Source organism: Littorina saxatilis, linkage group LG3, assembly GCF_037325665.1.
Source record: "Littorina saxatilis isolate snail1 linkage group LG3, US_GU_Lsax_2.0, whole genome shotgun sequence".
Lineage (NCBI taxonomy): Eukaryota > Metazoa > Mollusca > Gastropoda > Littorinimorpha > Littorinidae > Littorina > Littorina saxatilis.
Genome location: NC_090247.1, coordinates 5,188,512 through 5,210,553, shown reverse-complemented (window position 1 = coordinate 5,210,553; position 22,042 = coordinate 5,188,512). Strand labels below are relative to the sequence as shown.

The following is a 22,042-nucleotide window of genomic DNA, read 5'->3' as shown; positions in this document are numbered from 1 at the left end:
AAGATTTCCGAAGTGGCTCTGTATCTAACATCGTTAAAATCATTATAAGGAACAATATCACAAAGTATGATGTTTGTTGCAAGATGTGAATGATTGATTAGTGCGTCTCAGTGCAACAAGCCCCACAATACACCAGTTAACAGTTCCGCGGCCATTTTAGATCTCGCACATGCGCACTTCTTTTATCGCGAGCAGATTCGACTTATTTCCTTTTCCGGGTGATGCGCAAATCGTTTTTCGGCATGTTTATGTCTTTTTCCTTTTCCGGTTGATTTCACCGCATGCGCAGATCGTGTTATTCGCCCACGTTTCTACGCAAGGGACACTACTCCGGCGCACTACTCCACCCGTTGAAAGGGGGAAACATTTTTTTCAGTACAAGTAGTCTTTATGAATAAACAATTAACAAGAAGGACGTTGTAAATTCATTCAATGCAGATAAAATAAGAAATATGTTTGACGAACTTGTTCTGTTCTTATTCACATGACAAAATATGTGAAGATCGAGACTGAGCTGTAATTAAAAAACCGTGTTCCAGGCAACTCGCAAACGGATAACCGCTGTGTATTTCACCACAACCCAACGCAAAGGAAACATATGACACACTACTATTTGGCATACCTTTTTGCATTCATTGAACTTTCCCCAATAAATTCGGCTCACATCAGTCGTACTAAAAGTTTGTCAAAACACGACACACAGGCGATAACAAATGCCCACCAGTCCTGATCTTGTGGTTCGCAACCACACACTAACGACCATCGAGGCACGTAATGAATTTTGCAATCTTCTGACCACCAGTTTTTAAGTCGGTTACTCCCATTACTGAAACCAATAACACAGCATGTTGACGCCATCGCTAATTTGGATGTAACGTGAGGTTTTTGTTATAACGTAGAGGAAGTAATCACTACTGCTGATTGTGGGCAATAACGGAAAGACAAAGACAAAAAAAAAACACCGTCCCGTTCAATTGCTTCCATCACGTTGAGCAGACGATGCAGCGGTTGCTCGTCGAAATTTCTCGTCCAACCAGAATCGCTTTGGGTATCACGTGAGTTTTCCTTCTTTGTACCATGTAAGTGCCGAAACTGTTAAAGGGGAAGTGACGTCAGTGGAGTCAGGAATTTGTGTATTTTAGGGTTTACGGGTAAGCTTACCTTTTTGTATTGAGTTTACGGTATTACGTAACTCTTTAACTTTGAAAGGTTTTAGTTTTGAACTGCACTCAGGGCACGTAATTTTTACCAGTCCATGCAAACGCACATGTATTTTGACAAGGCAGGTAGGCACGCATGGATCTTGTAAATTAAATGTCACACGATGGAACGTAACTTACGACTACTAAGCTTAGTAAGAGCCCGTGAATGGAGTCGCAGAAATGTTTTCTAATTCTAGATTTATCAGAACAGTGTACATATATATAATTGAAAATGTTGTAAAATATAAATCTAAACAACGAAGTGACTGTGGTAAGATGAACAAAGTTAAAAAACAAAGGATTACTGTACTCACCAATACAAACTTAACAAAGACGACACAAGACGATTTCGAATTTTCGCTTCTGGAAGCTTCATCAGGAAAAGAACACAAAATATAATAGATGCCAGCATGTGCGATCTATTCTGTGGCAAGATCAGGATACCAGGTTTTGCTCCTTTGAAACATATTAAAGAAGTAATTTAATGTGCTATTCATTATTCAATGATTCATGTGGTAGGAATGAACTAAAAAGATGTATCTTATTTACATCTGGTTAAGAAGAAAAACGTTGGCACATATATATCCATTTTGAAAACTTAAATGTCAGATAAATTATGCTACGTATTTAGTACTTGGTTGTGCTTTAATTAGGAGATTTGTCAGTCCCATAAAATTGATAAAATAAGTACAGCATGATGTACAAAAAGGAGTGGGTTGATTAGTTCCTGGTTGCATACTGATTGCCGATGAAAAGGCGTGGTGTGAAGGCAAGCTGACAGTGTCATCAGTGAGGTTGTTCCATTCGTTGATGATATTTACAAAGAACGAGCCGCGATCTATCTAGCTGTTCATGCACATCAGAATTTGCATTTGATTTATGTTGCTCTTTATTGCTTTACACCTAGTCTTGAACACTTCATTTTGAATTTCAATGTTTCAATACAATGTGATTTGCATAGCTGTACATAAACTTCTGTTGGTTGGGTTTTTTCTTTTCCCAATAATTATGTATTCATGTATTGAGTGTTTAGTAGTTACTAAGTTAGTTGTTGTCGTATATATTATAGTCCCTCTTCAGGGTGAGGGCCAGATGCAAAAAGCATATTTGGTCAGGAATCTGTCAAGGTGTCCAAATGCAAAAATCCTGTTCTGGATACTTTTATCATTTTGTATTTTGTTCTGTTTTTAAATGACTACAATATAAACAATACATTACAGTTATGAAGTATTCCTCATGCAGATTCTATCCATACCAAATTTATGTCTGTCAGTCGCCTGGATGCTGAGAAAATTGACTTTGTTCAAGAAAAAAAGCACCTTTTTTTGCACACAAGGCGTTACGCGAAACGCATGGTACATTGTGCATTGAATAACCAAGTTACTGGTAAGGGTATCATCTCAATCTAATTTTTAATAGGTCCAGAAATGGATGGAGAAACATTACATATGTTAGATTATTAAAAGTTTGATCTGAAAATAGGTTTTTGGATTTTGAGCATTCTTTTTTAGCTGGTCTGTATGTTACTATTGTTACATTTGGTGTAAATAATCATGAAAAAAGGGAAAATGTTTCTGGTCAAACTTACTTAAAAATCATTGCAGAGGAAGGTCATCAGGTAGGATGATTGTAATTTTAAAGATGTTGAGCAAAAAAGTTGTGTTTGATGTAATTTAATTGTCCTTCTAAGTTAAAAATATGCGTTTGGTGTAAATGAAATTTTACCTACGTGCCCAAACAAGTTTTGTCACAGTCTTTAAATAATGCCATAATACACAAAAGTGTGTGTACTTGTAGAGTGACTTAAAGGCCTTCTGACTAGGGTGTAAATGTAACATACATACTGAGAATACTTGAAAATGACAATGAATTTGTTTTAGAGACAGAAGATAACTTATCAGTGCTTAAGAACAACCAGCAAGACCAAACCTTTGTTTCAACATAAAACAAGTACACTGAATGACAAAATTTACCTCAGAAGGACCACTGTTGGGCATTTTGGTGTAAAGGAACATACATCACCTTGTGTTTTTTACTGAGACCATATGCAGCACATAATAATACTAAAAACAACACATAACAGTCTGTTCGGGGTTTATGAGTTAAACAAAAGAGAAATTACCCTTCAAATGGACCTGCAGATCTTCGGAGCCTTCTGTATGTTACATGTACTTTACACCATCCTTTTGTGTACAGATATACACACAACCAAAAAGGCACAACCATTAATTTAACACTTTATTTTGACTTGGGACAGGTAGCTTAGAACAAACAAGTTAGAAATACTGTTTAACTGAGGTGAGCATAGCCCATTAAATGTAAATTCAGTACCTTGTACATGTTGCTGTTTGGTGTAAAGTAACGTACACTTCATGGGTAAAATGAACATTTGGTACAGTAGTGGAGTACCAACCTGACTATTCTATCGTGAAAAGGATTTGTTATGATTTCTTGGTTGTAACTCACAAAACTGCAAATAAAATTTTAAATAGTGTAAAAATATTTAAAGAGGGTGATTTGATAATAATTTCTACACCGGTGACCGTGCATTTTTCAAATTACGTAATAACCTGATGATTGAGGTTAAGGTTTCCAAAACAAATGACATGAACATTTACTGGAAACTTTTCTGCACTTCCATAGAGAATTTCATTGTTTTAAAAACAGTGTAAATAGGTAAATGTTGAATTGTATCCTTGATTCTGAGGTTTGGTGTAAAGTAACTAACGGATAAATGATTTTGCTTATATTGAGGCAGGAGCTTTGCTTCAAGTGTTGCTTTACTACAGATCAACTCTACATTCAGCAATCAAGCCATTGGATAGTGAAACAGTTGCCTAAAGCTGAACCTCAGAAAATGACAGCATCGTAAAATTATGTTATGGTGTAATGTAACATACAATCATTTGTGCTTTATCTGCAAATATTTGATAAACCGAACACTTGACTGGAAAATCAAATGCTGCAATTGAAGGACAGGAGTACCGAGATGTTTATTCATGTAAAATTAAGGAAGTTTAAACAAAGTCTAACAATTGTAACACTTTTAGACTCCTTGACAGATTCTTGGCCATATATATACATGATCTATATTATGCTTATTCTTGTTACCCTAAAAAATAAAGATTTCATTGTCACTTGCTTTTCCTTCTTCTACCAATGACAAAAATGACCAAAGTATTCACACTTTTGGAGCTCATTCCATCACTGAATGTCACTTAAGACTCAAATTTAATGGCACTTCATGGATAGTGATAGGATGGGATTGAAAGAGATTGAGTTGACATATCAACATTGAGTCACATTAACTGATAAAGCAGCATCAAAACTTTTAGTCTATCTGTCAGCTTAGACATCAAAACTTTTAGTCTATCTGTCAGCTTAGACATCAAAACTTTTAGTCTATCTGTCAGCTTAGACATCAAAACTTTTAGTCTATCTGTCAGCTTAGACATCAAAACTTTTAGTCTATCTGTCAGCTTAGACATCAAAACTTTTAGTCTATCTGTCAGCTTAGACATCAAAACTTTTAGTCTATCTGTCAGCTTAGACATCAAAACTTTTAGTCTATCTGTCAGCTTAGACATCAAAACTTTTAGTCTATCTGTCAGCTTAGACATCAAAACTTTTAGTCTATCTGTCAGCTTAGACATCACAACTTTTAGTCTATCTGTCAGCTTAGACATCAAAACTTTTAGTCTATCTGTCAGCTTAGACATCAAAACTTTTAGTCTATCTGTCAGCTTAGACATCAAAACTTTTAGTCTATCTGTCAGCTTAGACATCAAAACTTTTAGTCTATCTGTCAGCTTAGACATCAAAACTTTTAGTCTATCTGTCAGCTTAGACATCAAAACTTTTAGTCTATCTGTCAGCTTAGACATCAAAACTTTTAGTCTATCTGTCAGCTTAGACATCAAAACTGAAAGAAGTAATAATAATAATAATAAAGATAGCTTATATAGCGCCGCTTCACAAATTTAACTATGCTCTTAGCGCTGTACATCGAGATATAACAATTTCAATAATATAAATACAAAGATGATATTATAATAATACACATTTACAAATATCACTCACGTGCATACATCCTCGTGCACACCACGCGCATACACACTCCCACTCATTAACAAGTGCTTCCATCCCCCTGCCACTAACAACAACTAGGAGACCTGATTTAATACATCATTGGATGTACCCCACTTCAAGTACATGGGGTCCTGATTTGGCCTAGATATGATCCGCTGGACCCAAAAAAGCAACAACTAACTAACTTCAAGTACATTTTTACATTTAGTCAAGTGTAGAGCGATTCAGAGTAAACTACTGGACCGATCTTTATGATATTTGACATGAGAGTTCCTGGGTATGATATCCCCGGACGTTTTTTTCATTTTTCCGATATGTCTTTGATGACGTCATATTCGGCTTTTTGTAAAAGTTGAGGCGGCACTGTCACACCCTCATTTTTCAATCAAATTGATTGAAATTTTGGCCAAGCAATCTTCGACGAAGGCCGGGGTTTGGTATTGCATTTCAGCTTGGTGGCTTAAAAACTAATTAATGACTTTGGTCATTAAAAATCTGAAAATTGTAAAAAAAAAAAATTTTTATAAAACGATCCACATTTACGTTCATCTTATTCTTCATCATTTTCTGATTCCAAAAACATATAAATATGTTATATTTGGATTAAAAACAAGCTCTGAAAATTAAAAAAATTAAAAATTATGATCAAAATAAAATTTTCGAAATCAATTTAAAAACACTTTCATCTTATTCCTTGTCGGTTCCTGATTCCAAAAACATATAGATATGATATGTTTGGATTAAAAACACGCTCAGAAAGTTAAAACGAAGAGAGGTACAGTAAAGCGTGCTATGAAGCACAGCGCAACCGCTACCGCGCCAAACAGGCTCGTCACTTTCACTGCCTTTTGCACTAGCGGCGGACTACGTTCAATTTCATTCTGTGAGTTCCACAGCTTGACTAAATGTAGTAATTTCGCCTTACGCGACTTGTTTTTTCTTCTTTTCAATAATTATCAAGCAATAGTTTTCTGTATAAAACTAAAAGATTAATACTCTTTCATCAAATTGAACATAATAATTTCTGAAAACAGTTTCTTGTTACTATTCTTCTAGTTATAATCTTATTCACTTAATTCAGCTGCTGTCTCAAGTCTCATGTGGTTCTAGTCAGTCTTGATCAAATTTCAGTGTAAGCTAGGAGACCTTAAGGGTTGGACTTGAACTCTGAAGGAGCTGACACTGACAGTGACACAATCTTTTATTGTATCTATGATATCATCAGGCCTGTTACAAAGAGCTGGACAAAATATAAACAGCCTTTGAAAGTCAAGTGTAATGCTTGGATTCAAGTGTCGGAATCAATAGTTTTTTTTCCTCAAGCATTTGCTTTTCTTGTTATTTCAGTTTTGATGTTCAAGGCAGACAGATTGACTAATGTTTTGATATTGTCGCTTTGAATATTGTCATGTTGCTTTATAATAATAATAATAACGGGCATTTATAAAGCGCCTTATCAGAAGTTCAAAGCGCGTGACAACAATACATGTATACAAAAATCATACAATCACTGTCAGATTCAAACAACACATCATGCACATCTCACATTCCCAGACTCTATACTAAGGAACTATCCGTAATGTTGTTGGAACAAGTGAGTTTTCAAATTGGACTTAAAAGATGAAATGGATGGAGAGTGACGTAATTGAAAGGGGAGTGAATTCCATAACTGAGGTCCATAATACGAAAACGTGCGGAAGCCATGAGCCTTGCGTTTAAAGCGACCTTGACGGAGAAGTCGAGCATCATCAGAAGAACGAAGGGTGCGAGAGGGAGTGTAGACAAGTGACTTAACAAGTTAACTGTTTTTTGATTGGAGTGATTGACTGATACATAGATTGATTGGTTGATTAAAACAATGGAATTACTTAATTTACCATTACAACTCAGTTTAATCATGCATTCTTTATCATTGTTCATGACAACCTTTGTGCTTTTTCAAATTGTGCAGTGACTTGATCTGATCAGTGAATATGTCAGAACAAGATTCCAGCTTCAGGACTGCATCTCCTGCTGGTGTGTCTGAAGTCAAATCAGCACTCACTATTAGAGACAATAGTTTGTCTTCTACAGTAGATTCTGAATCTGATGGACACGCAGATATCTCAATCCATGATAAACCTGCAAGTGAAACTGAAAGCCATTGCGTCAGGGGCAGCGATGACATTGGGCTTGGCTGCAAAACCTTTGAGGAGAAAGCTGCAAATGAAACTAAGAGTGACTTTGTAGCTGGGGTGGAATCCCTGTCCTGTAACAAACAGCGCAAATCTGCTACAGTGAAAGTGAAAGTAAGCGGAGGGAAGAATTGTCAGACACAGCACACAGACCTGTATGAGGATAATGCAGGTGAAAGTGAGCAAGAGAATTCAGATCACGATGACTTCAGCCACTCTCCCAAGAACGTTTTGCAGTGGTACAGATTTTTGAGCTTTGTTGTGTGTATTTCTTTCTGTGTCACAGACACAGAAAAGCTTTCAATGTCAAACAAGCCGAGTGAAAAAACATATCCAAGCTCTTTTGAAAATAGAAGGAAGAAACACAGTAAAGCCAGGTCAAGTGAAACAAGTAAGCCTGCCAATACAAAAGCCCAACACAAGCTGTCTGTGAATGAAATATTTGCAAACTCTCGGAAGACTTCAGGGAAGCGTCAAAAGAGTAAGAAACTAAACGACTTGCTTGGAGCATTTGACACCTTTCATTTCTTTGACCCTGCCCCTGTTACTGCTTTTGTTTACCCTGTGAGCAGACAGAACCCAAAACATGGTCAGAGCTCACAAAGTCAACGTGAACAGCATAAAGAACCTCCACCCCCACCCCCAGCTGAAAGGCGAAAGTGGCCGCCAGAAAATGTGTATGGTTTGCCTTGGTCCACCTTCAGGCAAGAGTTGAGACGCCTAGGCACCTTCATGGACATGCCTGCTAACTCACCCGTCTTTGCTGTGAGGCTGGCACAGGCAGGCTTTCTGCGTTATCCTGATGGAGCCATCATCTGCTTTTTCTGTGGGCTCCAACGTGACGAGTGGAACGCTGGTGACTTACCAGTAGAAATTCACCGAAGACTGAGAGGTGACTGCCCCATGGTGACAGGGGGAGAGTGCGAAAACCAGCCAGTAGTCATCACACTCCCGGAGGAGCGTCTGCAGGAGCTCATGGCAGTCTGGTCACTGTCGGGTCCATCTCTTGTCCAAGGGAGAGAACCTGCACATCAACAGAGAGGAGTAGAAGTAGCTGACGCTACAGCAACAGCATCCCAGCCGACACAGACAACTTCACGAGCCTCAAACCCGTCGGCATACAGCACTGGCAGAGGTCCCACAGCCCGTGCTGCAGACCTGGCAGCTGACGGCCATCCCCCTGCCTCTGGTGCAGGCAGTGCTGGAGCTCAGGCTAGTGCTCCACCAGACAGGCGGGCAACCCCAGCTGCAGCCGCAGCAAATCCAAGCATCTCTGGAGCTTCACCCTTATCAGCCCCTGCTGTAGGAAACAACAGTGCACAAGCAAGAGACCAGCTACCACCCCGTATGGGACTCATGGGAGGCGACGTCGCTAGCGCAAATCCTGGTGCACCTCGAGGACCCATCTTTGATGGAACAGCCCAGCCGGAACCGCCTCGAAACCCAGCGGACAACATCTCAGCCTCGGGCAGCGAACCAAGGGCGGGGCAGCAGGTGGTGACCTATCAGCAGCTGGGCATCGTCACGGAGGCGCCCAAGCGGTCAGACATGGCCATGCTCAACTCCCGCGTGGGTTCCTTCCGCAACTGGCCTGCCACAGCCAGCCACACCCCGCTGCAGTTAGCTGAGGCTGGCTTCTTCTATGCAGGTCAGTAGCGTTTTCCTGTGGTTCACCTCTTGTGTTTGTCTTGGTTTTTTTTTGCCTCCAAAGAAATGAGCATACTAAGATAAGAATTATTCAACTTTGTGATAACTGTGTGACTTAATTGGGAGCTTTATCAATGTAGACTTAAAAGAGTTGGAATCTGGTTAATTTTACAGGGTGAGTAGAGTAGCTGGCACATATAACTGTGTAAAACCTTACAGAAAGAAACCTTGAACAATGGGAACTTAATGCCCTGTTATGGAGAAGCAAGATAGTTCAAGTATGCATGGGTAGATAATAACAAAATTTGTAAAACAAAAAATAAAAAAATAAAAAATTTGTATTATCTGAGATTTGAAGAAATACATGCCGACAAGGCAGTGGACAATAACATACATTTACAGGAATAAACTTTAAGTCACTTGATTCTTTTTTAATTGAACCATGATAAAATGTCTCATCTGGTGACTAGTGAGTGTTTCAAAGCACACCAAAAAAAAAAGTGCTTGTGAAGTAAAAGTACACTTGGCCTTACTTGTCTTGTAAGTTCGATCCATTGTAACATGTACCGTATGGCAAATTTCCAAGTTGCCAATTGTGTTCCCACCTGGAAACTTGCCTGAAGCAAACCAGTAACACTGCTGTTTTAATTTTATCCAAGTTAAAACTGGCAGGCAGCCAGAGTAAAGGGGGAAAAAACCCTGTGATGAATGTACAACACAATATCACCTGTGACAAGGAGTTTGTGGTTCAGTATCCGTGCGCATGACCGGATATCACGTCAGTCAGCTGCATGTCTGCCTATTCTTCAAGAAGCTTGAAATTTGTGGAGATATCTTGTTGAAATTTTTTCTGTTATTTGATGAATGAATCAAACAACCAGTAAAGCGTAACCATCAAGTTGAAACCAAATAAAGAAAGAAAGACGTAGTGAGTGTTTTCCCTCAACAGGAAGAAAACACATATTGTCGCCCTTGATGACATTTTTGTGTGACTCTTTATTTTGTTTTTAATCATTTATCTACAGCCTGTTTTCTTCTAAACTCCTTATGATTGCATTTGTTACCCCCCGCGGGTTAGGGGGAGTCCCATATTGGTTGGGACGAGAAAGAATTTACCCGATGCTACCCAGCATGTCGTAAGAGGCGACTAACGGTTCTGTTTCTCCTTTTACCCTTGTTAAGTGTTGCTTGTATAGAATATAGTCAATGTTTGTAAAGATTTTAGTTAAGCAGTATGTAAGAAATGTTAAGTCCTTTGTACTGGAAACTTGCATTCTCCCAGTAAGGTCATATATTGTACTACGTTGCAAGCCCCTGGAGCAATTGTTTGATTAGTGCTTTTGTGAACAAGAAACAATTAACAAGTGGCTCTATCCCATCTCCCCCCTTTCCCCTATCCCATCTCCCCCCTTTCCACGTCGCGATATAACCTTGAATGGTTGAAAACGACGTTAAACACCAAATAAAGAAAGAAAGATTGCATTTGTTTGTAATTCTTCAATTTAAAAGTGAAAGTAAACCATCAAGGTGAAACGAAATCTCCGGGAATTCCCAATCTTAGTAATTTTGCAAATTATGTGTGGATAAAGTGTAGATTCTTTTAATAGCAATCCTCTGGTAGGATTAGAAAAAAAAAGACAGGAAGACTAGAAAAGCTTGCAAATGCATTAACATGAAAAGGGTGTGCTTTTTCAAAGCCCTTTAAAACTCACTGTGACTGAATGAATGGGTGTTGACTGCAGGCTACGCCGACTGCGGGCGTTGCTTCTTCTGCGGCGGAGGGCTGAAGAATTGGGAGCCTGTTGACAATGCATGGGTGGAGCACGCTCGCTGGTTCGCCAAGTGTGCGTACATCCGCCAGTGTCAGGGACAAGACTTCATCGATGTGGTGCAGGAGCTGAATGTTGACAGGTGTCCGGTAAGCCAAAGCTGTAGAATTTGCCAGTGATACCTTCCATTCTTACCCCTCCACCCACCACTCAAAACAGTTATGCCCCCTTCCTTAAAATTCAGTTGCCAGGGACAAACAAACAAAATGAATAAAGAAAGAAAGAAAAACTGTTAAAAAACAACAAAGCTCTGGAAAAATATTTAAAAAGATATGCAAACAGTATCTTGAATAAAGTGTATTCAGAAAGGTTTGTCAGTGAAGCTGCTGGCAACAGATACCATTTTTTGTTTCTCCTTGCTGAAGAGTCTAACTTGAATTACAAAATGAATGGGTCACAATGAGTATGAACCATTGTCACTCCTTCAGATTTTTAACTCATTTCTTACGGTTAGTTCTTACAATTGAATAACTTTTGAACTGGTTGCAGTTCTTCTTACTTTGAACCTTTGACAAAGTGCAAAAAGTTACTGATAATTTAACAACGAAAATGAACTGTCTAGAAATAATACAGATGGCTTAACTGTTTGGATATTTAGTTCATGACGAGTTGTGATGTTGAGCATATTAATTATTATTGTATTCATTTTTTTCTCTTGATTGGTTTTACAGATAAGCTTGGACCAGGTGACGGCTGAGATCAATCGAAGACGTGCGGATGGTGAACGCATACAGGGTGAGTTAGTATGGAGTTTTATTATTATTTAACAGAGTTTGTGTTAGCTGTAAATGGCTCGATCAAATAACCAAAGGGGAGTAAGCGCTCTAAATGCATACGACATGTGTAATGGAGTAAGCGAGAGTTATACGGAACCAATCTTCTGGCACCTGAGAGAATAAGAAGCATTGAAATGAACAAGCGACTTTACTGTTTGAATTGTTATTTTATTGTTTGAATGGCTAGTATTTTACTGGCTAAAACCTGAAAATATTGGAAAGATAATCACTAGTCAGTGGGTCCAACTGGTTGTGATTTTGCGCTTGACCGTATTTCTGCAAGTTTTGGTGTGAAGCTACGTATGTATCACTGTGTTATTACGCTTTGACAAGCTTTTGTGAGTGTGACATAGTAAATGGTGACACTATACATTCCAATTTTTATTTAAATCCTGTTTGCAAATTATTCAGCGCAATAAATTCTGTCAGCGACAGGTGATTTTTGATCAGACCTTTAGTAGTATGTATTTGAACTTGAAATCACTTTAACCAATAAAATGCTGTTGAGGCTGTGTGTTTATTGATTATCTGGAATGCTACTGTACTGAAACACCATGTATACCTTGCACTTGCATGATATATAATGCAAGATTAGCATTGTCTTACATGTCGTTGTATTTGAGTTTCACACAATTTGGTTGCAGGCTACAGATTACTTCCCTTGGTATTTGCCAACTTTGATTATTTCCAGAGAATTTCTTCAAGAAAAAATAGTGACAGTGACAGTACTGCTCATTTTCTCTCTTACAGAATTTCATTTTCAGTATACTATAAGTAAGACAAAATTTAGAAAAAAATATAGGAGGGATAAAGTAAGGCAGACAACATTTAGTTGTTTCTGATATTTTCATTAAACTGGTTCCTGGCTTGCACTGCCACTGGAGAGAAAATTATTACATTGTTAATATTTTCTGGGAAAAAACTTTATAAAAAAAACCACGCACAACTGACTAGGTATTGACAATATGCATCTTTTTTTTTTAAAGCAATTTAGAAAGATTCTCTTCCCCCTACCCCCACCCCCCACTCCCCCCCCCCCCCCCCCCCCCCCAAAAAAAAAAAAAAAAAAAAAAAAAAACACGCACACAAAAACAGAAAAACAAACCAAAGAACAAATAACCAACAAATTGTGCTGTTATGGAAACCTGATCCTCATGCTGCTGTTTTTTCTGCCCATCCTAACCCTTTTTTATGGTAAAAACAAAACACGGAAACACAGATAAGACACACACACACACACTCGCTACAGAGAAAGAGCGAGCTGGCTGTATACTTGCTTGCTGTACTTGATTAAGTCAGGCTACAGATTACTTCCCTTGGTATTTTCCAACTTTTTCCCCCAAATAAATAAATAAAATAACAACTTACCAATCTGGCTTACTTTTTTTTCTCGACAGGTGACTTTAACCATCACTATTAGTTTTATGTTTTGCGTAATGCAATAGAATCATAGAATGTGCAAGTTCAGAAAGAATATGTATGTAGCAGTAAGAGATGTTAACAGCATAAAATGATTGGATGCATGGTTGTGTTGTACAGAGCCAGTGGTTGATCCTGCCGTCAGCAGTATCCTGGAGCTGGGGGTCAGGCCAGAGGACATTAATTCGGCTGTACTCAGAGTGCAGAGAGAAGGTTGGTCTTGTCAACAGCGTGCTGGCCTTTTGATGCAGTGTTTCATTCATTATACAAGCAATATCCAACACTGCATAATTCCAGTAAGATAACTGGAACATGCTTGGAGTAGGTAGAATGATAGTGAGGGCAAGGCAATGTGGATCAGGGTTGCTGTCTCCAAAACGCTGGCAATTATTTAGCGTCATTTCAGGAAGATTGTGAAACATTTTTACAGTTGCGTAAAGGTGACATCAAGGACTGCCAACAAATTCTGAAACTTACCAATACGTTCACGGACAATTTGGCACATGTCAATGAAAATAAATCGAAGCAACGTCTCTGCACATGCTCTTCTTGTGCACTGTGCATATAGAACAATTGGAACAATATCTCTTTCTTCATTCTCAATACCTTCAGTCTACATATTTTAAAGGACAAAAATATAAATTAATTAATTGTATTACTCTGTTTCACTTTCAGGACACCTGGTGACAGCTGACCGGCTGTTGGACACACTGCAGGCAGAAGGTGTACTGGCTGCAGGGGGAGCGGACGATGCATCTTCAATATCAGACAGTGAACTGGGTAAGTTTGGCCTCTGGGAATATTTCTCGTTCATTGTGTCTGCCTCTTGCAATTTTTTCTTCTTCTTCTGTGTTCCCCAGGGCTGCATATCCCATGTACACTCAATCTTAACACGAGTGGGCTTTTATGTCTACGGCCGTTTTTCTCCCCACACTCATGCACACACCCACCCTCCCATTTACGCACTTACACACACCACTCACACACACACACACACACCACTCACACACACACACCACTCACACACGTACACACACACGCACACACACACACACACACACACACACACTCTGGGCCCTCCTGCTTGTTTTGATTCTGTAACTTATGTTTTCACCTGCAGGACTCTCTCTCTCTCTCTCTCTCTTTTCGTTTTTCTCCTTTCTCTTTCATTGTTTCTTTGTATTTATTTTAGCATTGTTAGGACTATCAAAGTTCAAACCAGAAACTTCAGCGGCACACAAAATGCTGATCACTCCTTATTCTCTGTGTGCAGGTCAGGTTGAAGAACTCGTAACAGAGAACAGTGCGATTCGCGAGCAGCGCATGTGCAAGATTTGCCTGGACAAAGAATCGTGCATCGTATTTCTGCCTTGCGGTCACCTGGTGAGCTGTGCAGAATGCTCCCCAGCCCTCAAGCACTGCCCCATGTGTCGACAGAGGGTCAAGGGAAGGGTCAGGGCTTTTCCCGCTTGAGCGAGTTTGCGACAGTTCCTACCACTAGACCACTTGGGCTAAAGTGGTGAACAGTAGAAAATGACTTCATACCGCTTACAAATAAACTGCTCATGCTGCATACAAAGGAACCTTTTGAGCAATGAGCAGTGTTAGGCCGGTCGGCTGGCCGCCCGTAAATGATATCTTGGATGATTTTTTTTTCAAGCTAGAGCCTGCAAAGTCAACACACAATTAGGTTTTCATAATCCTCAAAGTAAAGGAAAGTTTGCCTTTGTCTGTCTTATACAGACCTCTACCAAAATAAGGGAAAGTTTTTTCAAGATGGCGTAGAGCGATGTGTTTGGTTCAAATAAAATCAAGTATCAATCCTACTTTTAATCAACTGTCAGCATCTTTAATATTGTGACTGTTGGTTCTTCTCACTCCACACTATTTTAGGTGCAATGGAATAAAATCAAACAGGGTTTTTTTTTTTTTTTTTTTTTTTTTTTTTTTGAATAAAATCTAACATTTTTTGGGAATACCGACTTAGGAACTGACGCACTGTCTTTTAATTTGTAGTGTCCAATGTTGCGCACCAAAAAGTCAATGAACAGATTCAGAAGGTTGGAACAACTGTTAAAAAGTGCTTCAGCATTATACTTCTGAGAGTTCGTATTTCCTTCCAAAACTGCTAGCAATCCCATACCATCACAAGATAAACAATCACAGACCACGATTTTCAGTCCGTTTTCTGGAGTCTCCGGGCTATCAATGCTTTCGTCTAGAAAGTTGGTTTTTTCTCCCTCGAACTCAAATTATCACATTTTCATTGTTGAACCGTTTATTCTTCCACAGGTTATCAACAGTCTAGAATAATTAGATCCACACAAGATTTTTCAAGGTTTTCTGTAGACATCACACACGATCAATCAATCAATCAATCAATGAGTCTTATATCGCGCATATTCCGTGGGTACAGTTCTAGGCGCTCTGCAGTGATGCCGTGTGAGATGAAATTTTATACGGCCAGTAGATTGCAGCCATTTCGGCGCATATTTACCTTTCACGGCCTATTATTCCAAGTCACACGGGTATAGGTAGACAATTATTAACTGTGCCTAAGCAATTTTGCCAGGAAAGACCCTTTTGTCAATCGTGGGATCTTTAACGTGCACACCCAATGTAGTGTACACGGGGGGAGGTTTGGACACCGAAGAGAGTCTGCACACAAAGTTGACTCTGTGAAATAAATTTCCGCCGAACCTGGGATCGAACTCACGCTGACAGCGGCCAACTGAATACAAATCCAGCGCGCTACCAACTGAGCTATATCCCTTTCTCACAACAGTCGTCTGTATCCCATGGAATGAAGATTGCTCTCAAGTTTTTGTGCAAGAATGCACCTCTTCTTCCATAAGATTGAATTGTGCACTTATTTCCCTCAGAGTTTTGTTTGCATTATTCACAACATCCTGGTGCCACCTTCTGCTATTTTCCATGGCATCCACAACGCCAACGACTTTTTTTGCAATCCGTCTTCTTGCCTACTTGAAATTTCTTTAAAACTTAGCTCTTTCTTATTTTTTCTTTTATGTGTTTTTATCTCTTTTATCTTTTGTTCTTTCCTTTCCACCCTGACTAGCTGCAGAATATTGTAACAAGATGATGTTTTGGCATTGTTTGCTTCATGACATGTTCAATTTTGATCAGCGCAGCTGAGAAGCTAACGTTGAGCTTTAAAAATGAATATGATCACTTTTTTCGAGTCATTGGAAGAGAGATACCTTTTGTGTATTGTGTTTTAGGTTTTAGGATCACTCTGACATGGATTACAGGATCGTTTTCTTATGTATTTGGCGTTGAGCTTGTGTACGTGTATAAGTGACAGGGGATAAGGCATTAGCAGGTCTGTACTTTATTTGACCTGGGAGATTGGAAAAAATCTCCACCTTTGACCCACCAGTCAGAGCCAAGACTCGAACCCCAAACTTTCAAGCTTTTTATGTTAACCACTTGGCTATGGCAATAACATTATCGTACAGCAGTTAATCCTAGTGTTGCCTTGTTAGCAGCACAATGGAGTTTTTGCTACAAATTAAAAACATTTGAATTTCTCATTAGAGATGACAAAGTTTCTTAAATCTAATCATATTCATGTTTAAGTTTGTAAACTGTCAATGTCAAAACATCTGAAGAACAAGTCTTGTTTCAGAGAATGTCTGTAATTTTTTTATTTTCAAAAAAAAGTTACTTTGCTCAGATGAGATTTACTTTGCCTAACTTTGTAAGTTGTATGCAGCTCTCACTTTTTTTTCTGAAATAATGTTATCTTTCTATCATTGCTGTTTTTAATTGGACCTGACAATTTTGAATTCTATCTGGGTATATCATGTGTATTTGCAACAGCTTGTAGGGTTGGGGGTATGAATTCTGATCAGGTTCATTTGGGCAATTGATACGACCTTTTTTCTTCTTTTTATATTTAGTCAAGTTTTGACTATGTTTTAACATAGAGGGGGAATCGAGACGAGGGTCGTGGTGTATGTGTGTGTCTGTCTGTCTGTCTGTGTGTGTGTGTGTGTGTGTGTGTGTGTGTGTAGAGCGATTCAGACTAAACTACTGGACCGATCTTTATGAAATTTGACATGAGAGTTCCTGGGAATGATATCCCCGGACGTTTTTTTCCTTTTTTCGATTAATACCTTTGATGACGTCATATCCGGCTTTTTGTAAAAGTTGAGGCGGCACTGTCACATCCTCATTTTTCAATCAAATTGATTGAAATTTTGGCAAAGCAATCTTCGACGAAGGCTGGGGTTTGGTATTGCATTTCAGCTTGGTGGCTTAAAAACTAATGAGTGAGTTTGGTCATTAAAAATCGGAAACTTGTAATTAAATTAATTTTTTTATTAAACGATCCAAAAACAATTTCATCTTATTCTTCGTCATTTTCTGATTCCAAAAACATATAAATATGTTATATTTGGATTAAAAACAAGCTCTGAAAATTAAATATTTAAAAATTATGATCAAAATTAAATTTCCAAAATCGATTTTAAAACAATTTTGTCTTATTCCTTGTCGGTTCCTGATTCCAAAAACATAGATATATGTTTGGATTAAAAACACGCTCAGAAAGTTAAAACGAAGAGAGGTACAGAAAAGCGTGCTATGCAGCACAGCGAAACCACTATGTACAGCGCTGAACAGGCTCGTCAGTTTCACTCTCAGTTTTGCAGAAGCGGCGGACTACGGTCATTGTGAAAAAATGCAGTGCATTCAGTTTCATTCTGTGAGTTCGACTGAGCTTGACTAAATGTTATTTCGCCTTACGCGACTTGTTTCTTTTCTCTCATTGAACCATTCACGTGATCATCACTTTTTTTTTTCTTGTGTGGAAATTAATTTAGTTGATAACAGACCTTCAAGACATGGTGGTGATGGTGGTTATAAATGACCAGGCAAAAGGAAAAAACAGAAAGAGAAAAAAACTTTGAATACTTTGTAGTAATTTTCCGGTGAATGTGACGTGCAGAGATGCTTCGGAACTTCACACTGAATCTTAAAGTTGAAAGTGCCTATCCGGAAGTCTGTTTTAAACAAAAACATTTTCCAGCTAGTATTCACATTTTGGGAGAGAAAAAAAAAGGGGGGGGGGGGGGGGGTCAGTTGGGCGCGTTGGATATTCCTTATCCAATCTGCATTATTTATCTAACTCGTACGGAAAACATGACAAATTACTCAAATCTCAAGCTTATAGAGGGATCATATTTTCGGGCAGAAAGAAACATGTTTGAAGGAATATCTTTGAAATTTCACGTACTTCTAGGATTTTATCATCTTCAGCCGTTACGTAAGTTGGATTGACCTCTGTCAAATTCAAGGTCACAGGGGTCAAGTTTGGTTGGAAAGATTGAAAATTCTCATTTTCTCAAATATATTTGAAACTTCACACACTTGCGGGATTTTATGACCTCCACACATTATGAGAGTTTAACTGACCTCGATAGAACCTAGATTGGAAAAAACAAACATACACAAAGTAATCGCAAACACCTCGATATGCAAATATGTCACATGCTTTCCTTCTTTGCCACTACTAAAGCAAACGTGTGCAAGATTGTATGTTACACGCTTTGGAGCATGTGCAAGAACGGATTCAAACTCGAAATCGTCCCTCCAAAAGCCCCAAAATGCACACACGACTTTTATTTCTCCTGCTGTTATTGTTTCCTCTCTTTACAAATTCTTCAACGCTGAGAATACGGAAAACGGCATCCCAGACGACAGTACTGTTTCCATACGCGAATTTAGCTGCCCTTGGAAAGTGGCTCGCTCACGAGGCTTGTTAGTCTGAATCTAGAAGGACAGAGTTATGAACATAGATGACAAAGATCCCGGAAAGAACAAACATTTCGCGGATGCAGACACAGAAAGACGTCATGAAGATTGCGATGCTTCAAAAGATACAGACTGTGACGATGACTGTGACGTCATTCACATATACCGAGACGTCATTCATAGTTGTTCGGTCACTTTCGTCAAAAAGTAGATCTCTCCACAATGGCTGCTCCTGTGTTTAGGTTTATCAAGCCTGAGTACGCAAAACGTGTTTGTTCTCTCCTCTGTTGAAGCTGTGAGACATAAATGCTATTCTGACTGGGTCGTGTGACAGAGTTTTCTTCCACACTCGATTAGCTGATGTCTAACTCAGCCTGACGGCTTCGTTAGACAATCAACGTAATCTCGTGTGGAAGAAAACGTCTGTCACATGACCAAGTCTGAATATAGCAGGTAATATCACATGAAACTCTAAAGTAACTCTTTATTGCAAACTTGACATTTTTTATGATTTTTTTTTATGACTAAGCTGAATAATTAAAAGTGTTAAAGGTAGATGTGGTGTAGGGCCTGTGATCAGGCCAAGAAAACTGTTCAATGTTTCCGATTCCCTGTGACCCCTTTTTTTTCTTCCTCCCAACAACTTTTTGACTCTTCCCACCCCCCCACCCCCCAAAATGTAATTACAAATTGACAAAACTTAATTTTTGCTGACTTTACAAGGAAATATACTCTTCTCCGACATGTAGGAGACACAACTTGCATGGTTTCCTGCCAATAAAAAGCCACATTGGCCTCTGTAAATAGAAAAAGTAAATGATATAAACACATGTTATAATTAAAAATAATTAAAAATAAAAGTCGACCTTTCGTCCTTAATTATATTTGCCTTGTCATGGGAAACAAACATGTTATTTGGGGGCTTTAGTTATTTCCAAACAAATTCTTTAAACCAAGTGAGCACCTTTTTGATCATGTAAGGATATCTTTCCAATGGAGAAGGTGACTTGTAAAATGAACCATAACCCTGAGAAGAAAAAAAACCCGCGGGTTAGGGGGAAGAATTTACCCGATGCTCCCCAGCATGTCGTAAGAGGCAACTAACGGATTCTGTTTCTCCTTTTACCCTTGTTAAGTGTTTCTTGTATAGAATATAGTCAATGTTTGTAAAGATTTTAGTCAAGATTTTAGTCAAGCAGTATGTAAGAAATGTTAAGTCCTTTGTACTGGAAACTTGCATTCTCCCAGTAAGGTCATATATTGTACTACGTTGCAAGCCCCTGGAGCAATTTTTTTATTAGTGCTTTTGTGAACAAGAAACAATTAACAAGTGGCTCTATCCCATCCCCCCCTTTCCCCGTCGCGATATAACCTTGAACGGTTCAAAACGACGTTAAACACCAAATAAAGAAAGATCCTGAGAAAAAAAGGTAACCCTTTTTTGTGAAGTACATATATATGAACCATAAGACTGGAAAAAAAGAATGGTAACCCTTGTATATGCAGTGTATATAATATATATATATATATATAGATGTTGTCTTTGACACTGAGACAAAGTGTAATTTAACACTTTTTGTGCAGCCTTGGAGTGGTTTATTTGTCAGATTGTTTGTTGTCTTTATTGGTTTACAGCCTTTTTTTGCTTTTGTCATTTCTGTTGTTAGTTTTTGACTCACATGCGAAGCAAAAGTGAGTCTATGTACTCACCCGAGTCGTCCGTCCGTCCGTCCGGACGTCCGTCCGTCCGGAAAACTTTAACGTTGGATATTTCTTGGACACTATTCAGTCTATCAGTACCAAATTTGGCAAGATGGTGTATGATGACAAGGCCCCAAAAAACATACATAGCATCTTGACCTTGCTTCAAGGTCAAGGTCGCAGGGGCCATAAATGTTGCCTAAAACACAGCTATTTTTCACATTTTTCCCATTTTCTCTGAAGTTTTTGAGATTGAATACCTCACCTATATATGATATATAGGGCAAAGTAAGCCCCATCTTTTGATACCAGTTTGGTTTACCTTGCTTCAAGGTCAAGGTCACAGGAGCTCTTCAAAGTTGGATTGTATACATATTTTGAAGTGACCTTGACCCTGAACTATGGAAGATAACTGTTTCAAACTTAAAAATTATGTGGGGCACATGTTATGCTTTCATCATGAGACACATTTGGTCACATATGATCAAGGTCAAGGTCACTTTGACCCTTATGAAATGTGACCAAAATAAGGTAGTGAACCACTAAAAGTGACCATATCTCATGGTAGAAAGAGCCAATAAGCACCATTGTACTTCCTATGTCTTGAATTAACAGCTTTGTGTTGCATGACCTTGGATGGTAGGAAAATGTGTAAAGCATGTGAGTCGTATCACTAAAAGTGACCATATCTCATGGTAGAAAGAGCCAATAAGCACCATTGTACTTCCTATGTCTTGAATTAACAGCTTTGTGTTGCATGACCTTGGATGGTAGGAAAATGTGTAAAGCATGTGAGTCGTATGGGCTTTGCCCTTCTTGTTTCTTAATTGGTATAAGATATTAGATGGTTCAGGCCCCCATATTTATCCTGAAATATAAATGCAAATATGTAGGCTATCCAGCCAGTCACTCTTTTTCTTACTTTGACGCTGTGGCCACTCTTGGGTAATTTTTTTATATACAGTGTGTCTCCAAAAAAGGACCCGATTTTCTTTTAATACTACAGACAAGTCGGTAACTTTATTGAAATCATTTGTGCGTGATATTGTAGTCAGTTCATAGAAGTTTTGTCCCCAGTTCACAGCTTTCAGTTGAGATCATCTGTTTCTTCACACCATGTGATCAATGTAGCCACCCCGTTTTCCAATGACAGACTGCATCCTCATTGCCATAATGTTCATTACATTGGGGAATGTTTCCTGAGGGATGTTGTGGATTTCTCTCAGAATGTGGTGGGGCTCCATCCTGTTGGAACCACTGTGTTGTCATTCGGATTTCATTGTCCCTTTGTGGAGAAAAGCGACTACAGGAATAATTTGTCTTTTCTCCATGTGCAATTTTCTTCTTAAAGTTTATAGAGTGAAGAAGAAGAGAGCAGAATATATTATCTGAGTTAGTATTGAAACTGTGTGGAGTTAAGATTCACA

The 22,042-nt window shown here is 38.7% G+C and overlaps 1 protein-coding gene across 1 annotated transcript; it reads left to right on the top strand.

The window, feature by feature from the left end:
• The first annotated feature begins 6,711 nt into the window (after positions 1 to 6,711).
• LOC138961443 (E3 ubiquitin-protein ligase XIAP-like) lies at positions 6,712 to 20,329 on the top strand. The gene is made up of 6 exons (XM_070333092.1): positions 6,712 to 9,113; positions 10,855 to 11,030; positions 11,613 to 11,676; positions 13,257 to 13,349; positions 13,812 to 13,916; positions 14,410 to 20,329. Exons 1-6 carry the CDS (start codon positions 7,265 to 7,267, stop codon positions 14,607 to 14,609), a joined length of 2,487 nt encoding a protein of 828 aa, XP_070189193.1. The 5' UTR covers positions 6,712 to 7,264; the 3' UTR covers positions 14,610 to 20,329.
• Positions 20,330 to 22,042: the final 1,713 nt, after the last annotated feature.